The sequence below is a fragment of the Notolepis coatsorum genome, assembly GCF_963971535.1.
Source record: "Notolepis coatsorum genome assembly, chromosome: 16".
Lineage (NCBI taxonomy): Eukaryota > Metazoa > Chordata > Actinopteri > Aulopiformes > Paralepididae > Notolepis > Notolepis coatsorum.
Window position 1 is genome coordinate 24019195 of NC_140180.1, and position 6000 is coordinate 24025194.

The following is a 6000-nucleotide window of genomic DNA, read 5'->3' on the forward strand; positions in this document are numbered from 1 at the left end:
AATTGGATCATGATTTTCGATCGGTTTTCACATGACTATTTGATTGCCCGCCACATGGCGGACAGACCTCTCAGTCTCACTCACCAAACGTAAAATCTCTAGTTTCGTGCCCTGTGTGTGTGTGTGTGTGTGTGTGTGTGTGTGATTCTAATTTCTCCCAATGAGCAGATTGGCACCTTGCATGGTTGCCTCTGCCGTCGGTGTGTGAATTGTAAACGTAAACGAAAATTGTAAAGCGCTTTGGATAAAAGCGCTATATAAATACACCATTTATCGTTCACCATTCACTTCATTGTCAATTGACACAAGGCAACTGAAATGTGTCATAGACGCACAGCAACCTTTCGGTTACTGGTTGGCCTCTCTGCCTTTAGGCCACCCTGCCGCTCTGCCACCCTGTGTGTCTGTGCTTCTACCTTTAGGCCACCCTGCCACCCTGCCACCCTGCCGCTCTGCCACCCTGTGTGTCTGTGCTTCTACCTTTAGGCCACCCTGCCACCCTGCCACCCTGCCGCTCTGCCACCCTGTGTGTCTGTGCTTCTACCTTTAGGCCACCCTGCCACCCTGCCGCCTGTGTGTCTACCTTTAGGCCACCCTGCCACCCTGCCGCTCTGCCACCCTGCCGCCTGTGTGTCTGTGCTTCTACCTTTAGGCCACCCTGCCACCCTGCCGCTCTGCCACCCTGCCGCCTGTGTGTCTGTGCTTCTACCTTTAGGCCACCCTGCCACCCTGCCGCTCTGCCACCCTGCCGCCTGTGTGTCTGTGCTTCTACCTTTAGGCCACCCTGCCACCCTGCCACCCTGCCGCTCTGCCGCCCTGCCGCCCTGTGTGTCTGTGCGTCTCCGTAGCTCCTCCTCACCTTCTGGATGAACTCGTCCTCATGCAGGAGCAGTAGCTTGGTGATGCTGTATTGCTGCTCCAGCACCAGGGCGAAGTACTCGATGGCCCGGATGGACAGTTTATCCTTCAGAGTCAGAACGATGTCCTGGAACAATGAAAAACAGCAACTCTGACCCTCTTAGACAAACACTTTTCCATCCCAGCTGCACTCCGATGGCAGAATGTCAAACACGCTTTCCAAATGGAGTTTCCCTTTAGGCTGCGCACACACACAACAGATGCTCTCTTAAAAACCAGTGAGCACCACAGTTCCTGTCTCCCAGATGTCTGCCAGTCAGTGGGCTCTGGAAAGGCCTGTGAGACCTAATGGACAGACAGAGGCAGGAGCCATTTTCGACAGCTAAATTGGCTACCCATTAATGTTAATTAATTAATTAATTAATTAATGAGTGTCACAGATGAAGCTTAGTCTGTAGGGACGCCACGGCGAGGATATTTTCCCACAGGCGAATAAGCTCTCGACAAGACCGGTGTCACCGGTTACACCGGAGTTTTCACAAAGGATGTGCGTTGCGTTTAATCTCACTGACGTCTAAGAATAAAAATGACATGGTTAAATGGAAGCAAAAAAAGATGCCAGGCTTAACATGCTTGCTTAGCAAAAACATTGTTTTCAGTAAGAATCATTGACAGTAGTAAGATTATGCCTAGTGACCATAAGATAAATTTGACATTGGTGGGTCACAGGGTCATTAATAATAATCCCTATGTTCCCCGGGTTCTATGTTCCCCGGGTCCTATGTTCCCCGCTTGATTGATTAATAGATTGAACATTTTATTAATTTTTATTATTTTATTAATTATTAATGTCCGCCTTGTTTCAAACTGGTTAAGCTTAGGCCCTCTTTCGAAGTTGGTTAAGGTTAGAGTTTGGAATCAGGGCTGGTGGTCTAAAATGTTCAATCAATCAATCAATCAAGCGGGGAACATAGGATCCGGGGAACATAGGACCCGGGGAACATAGACATGCTCCCATTAATAAGATACTTGTCTGACTACTTTTGAGAAATAATATCTGGGTTAAGCTGATTGATAAATGTGTGGGAATGAGTGCGCTTGTGTACACTGGAAGCGGGAGCTAATCATCCAATACAGTTCAACTGGTGTTCCCAGACGGATGTGAAAGATGGTGACCGATGATGAATCTCGGCATATGGAGGGCGCCATTTTGCCTCAGGACAGAAAGCTACTCATTGTGAACCAACCTAATAAAAAAACGTCTGCACTGCTCAGAGGAGAGCTAGGACGAGGCTCGCCCACAACTGTGATCTTGTGTACATGATACGGTAAGCTAGCTTACTGTTATTTCTCTGCCCATTTGTTCCGTTTCCTCATCTTTTCATCAATATACACTTCATTGTTAGGGCTAGAGCTTGGCTTGTAAACCTTCATACCCCTAGGCTGCTCTAGTTTGTAACATCAGTACACAATCATAACATGATCATGATCACATTTATGTATGTGGCCTTGTTTTAGATGTCCAATAAAAACAAACTAACTAACTAGAACTTTACAAGTTTGTTTTAGTTCAAGTTTTCTTTTTCAGATGAACAGTGTATTTAAACCCAATTATCTAAAGATGGTAAGTTAGTTACAAATACATACAGGCTGTCCAAAAATGTCAAAACACAGTTAAATGTTCTCTTCGTCTGAAGGGTTCAATTATGACATACGCTTTTCACCCACAAACTCCAACGTTTGTGTAGGATGACCTAATTGGAGCATAATGTGTTGAATATCTTTAGGCTCTTCCCACACAGAATTAAGAAGATTGGATAGAGAGACTCTCCTCTGTGATTGTTCTCTCATGCCTTCTAAAAACACATGAATCTCAAAAGGTTAGCCGGCGAATGTAATGAACCGCAACCGTGGTGCTTAATCTGTAAACCCTTTCAAGTGTGTTTTTCTTTTGTTTTGAGAACACTTTCTTGGTCTTTGGACTTTGTTACGCCATCATTCATCATCATCATCATCATCATCATCATCTCATTTGAATGTTCACATGTGAGATCGAACACCTGAAAGAGTTACAGTAAGAGAGAAGCAGTGGTCGTCTGGCGTAAAGACACTGCTAGGCTCCAGAAAAGTACCTTGACAGTGGTGGTGTTGTCAAACTTGAAGGCCTTGGTCTGTCCGTTTTCTAGATACACCTTCAGTACGTTGGGCAAGAAGAGAAGAGAGTTTCCCTGGAGAAAATAAGAGAAGATAAGAGAAGGGGAGAGAAGAGAAGGGGAGACAAGAGAAGAGAAGGGGAGAGAAGAGAAGGGAAGAGAATAGAAGAGAAGGGGAGAGAAGAGAAGGGGAGACAAGAGAAGAGAAGGGGAGACAAGAGAAGAGAAGGGGAGTGAAGAGAAGAGAAGGGGAGACAAGAGAATAGAAGGGGAGAGAAGAGAATAGAAGGGGAGAGAAGAGAAGAGAAGAGAAGAGAAGAGAAGAGAAGAGAAGAGAAGAGAAGAGAAGAGAAGAGAAGAGAAGAGAAGAGAAGAGAAGAGAAGAGAAGGGGAGAGAAGAGAATGGGAGAAAAGAGAAGAGAAGGGGAGAGAAGAGAAGAGAAGGGGAGAGAAGAGAAGAGAAGGGGAGAGAAGAGAAGGGGAGAGAAGATAAGAGAAGAGAAGGGGAGAGAAGAGAAGGGGAGAGAAGAGAAGAGAAGGGGAGAGAAGAGAATGGAAGAGAAGAGAAGAGAAGGGGAGAGAAGAGAAGGGGAGAGAAGATAAGAGAAGAGAAGGGGAGAGAAGAGAAGAGAAGGGGATAGAAGGGGAGAGAAGATAAGGGGAGAGAAGATAAGAGAAGAGAAGGGGAGAGAAGAGAAGAGAAGGGGAGAGAAGAGAAGAGAAGGGGAGAGAAGAGAAGAGAAGAGAAGAGAAGAGAAGAGAAGAGAAGAGAAGAGAAGGGAAGAGAAGAGAAGAGAAGGGGAGAGAAGAGAAGGGGAGAGAAGAGAAGAGAGGGGGAGAGAAGAGAAGAGGAGAGAAGAGAAGAGAAGAGAGGCATTCAGTTGTACATCTCGGAGACAGATATCTGCAAGAAGCTAAACATGCTTGTACATCATGTGGGAGTGAGACTGAATATTTTGAAGGATCAGATGCCAAAAAGAATGTCTTAAAATAAAGGTTGGAAAGAGGTTGGCAAGATACAGAGTGATGAAGGTAGGAAGCAGTACTGAGAGATCATAAAAAAGATGTAGAGAGACAGCGTGAGGGGCTGAGGAACACCGAGAGATACACAGGAGAGAATGATCAAAAGCGTTTTCAGATCTTGAAATGAATGGAATTTCACATTGTCCTATTCTCACAGGGCTTAAGTAAAGGGGTTCCCAAAATGTGGTCCAGGGCCCCGCCAGAACTCCTTGAGGGGATTCCAAGAAGGTTCAAGCTAAATTAGGTATAAATATTATGTTATTGACAATGAGAGAACGGTTATGAGACTATTTTAACACATTCAGGGCCAGACCCGCGGTAACCCGGGTTAACTCGCCATACGTTGGGCGCCAGACCCGAGATTTCTCTGGTTTTCTATCGTTATTTCTTTTATTCGATATTCCCATTCATAATCCATCGAGGGAGCCTGTGTTATCATTGGGAATGAGTCTGAGATTGCAAACGTCCAATACCGCCGCCTGCCGCCTCGCGACCGGTATTGCACATCCTTTGAAACGCTCTGGCTTGGTCTGTGCGTCGATCTAAAAAGTCCGATCCGGGTTTTCCTTGTCGGGCAGGACAAGCGTTTATAACACATGGATTGAGGAGAATCAAGCACTCCCGGTTCATGTTCTTTGGTGGATTATGTTGGCAACACGATCGACATCAATACTTGGAATGGCGATCAGATAATTGGAATATTCTTTTCGGAGTACATCCTAGTCAAGGTAAGGGATATTATGGTATCAATCTGGCGTTGATCCAAGAATCCATTCACCGCGACCCGAGCGTATGTGTGTGTGTAACGTATTCCGTTGGTGACGATCAAAGCATAGGAAAACGACCCCCCCCCCCCCACCCCCCTTCCTTGCATTCATGATGAAACATAATACCGATAATATAGCGTTGATTTCAGATTGATTGTTGATACAGGCGAGAAACGCCACGGCTTTTAGTGAAATGCACTAAACGCTGCATAGCGTCGTTTCCTGGTATTAGACAGGAGTACTCTAAAACTATACTCATATTCACCACGGTATAAAACGGGAATGTATGGATGAATTCTTTTTTTTTTTTCACAAATTGAACGATAGATACTCGATGTCAAATGGGCAATATTACTATATCCATAGCTATGATATTTAATATAGTTTGAGCCCTGCAAACACTGCCATGTATCCATATACTTTAAAGCGGTGGCCTTCTTACCACACGGTACACAGCAACCTCTGGCGTCCAATGAGTTTTAACAATGACTATTTTGATCATAGCTTTCACTCTCTCCACTGTCATCTCTCCACCTACGATATCCATAGTGTTCGTATGATGTGTCGTGCCATACAACATGGCGCAAGGCCACAGCTCACAGTCAACTTGTGGGTTTGGCGCTATTTACTCGCAAAGACATGGGCTGGGGATAATGTTAGCTTTAGCTTTGCCTAGTGGTGGAACGCTGCTATAGCCTCTGGTTGATGATGATAATGATGATAATGATGATGATGCTAGCTGCTAACGTTAGCACCAACAGGCCGCAAAATTCATTCAAAACATGTATCAGTTCAGTTAATTTGATAGCTTTGCTTTCTTTTGTGTGGTGGATTTAACATTTGCTAGTGAGTAGCCATGGTAGCAGCCTAATGTTAGCCCATGAACTGCAGTGCATGAATCAAGTCCCACTGAGACATACGCTATGCGGTACACACATTTACATGAATCATAATTAACACAAATGTATCGGGGTCCGGTTTGACTAGGCTTGCCTAGTCTTGTTTATTTCTATTACCCTGCCAGTATTTCCCCTCCCACTCCCCCTGTGCTGCGATGGCCCCAGAATTTCCCCAAGGAGATTAATAAAGGTCCATCGTATCAGTAGCAGCAGTCAGTAGCAGTCGCACAACGATAATCTTGTCGGATGGGAGTCCGCGTGTCCAAATGTATATCGACTGGGGGGCGTTTCTGACATGAA

At 45.3% G+C, this 6000-nt stretch overlaps 1 protein-coding gene across 1 annotated transcript in view; it reads right to left on the minus strand.

The window, feature by feature from the left end:
• Positions 1–6000, minus strand: part of frmpd1b (FERM and PDZ domain containing 1b) — a gene marked incomplete at both ends in the record, with an annotated part of 52931 nt that overhangs the window by 28672 nt on the left and 18259 nt on the right. Inside the window, 2 exons of the mRNA XM_084331988.1 lie at positions 860–985; positions 2991–3086. Coding sequence (XP_084188114.1) covers positions 860–985; positions 2991–3086 — 222 coding nt within the window. The remainder of the gene's footprint in view (positions 1–859; positions 986–2990; positions 3087–6000) is intronic.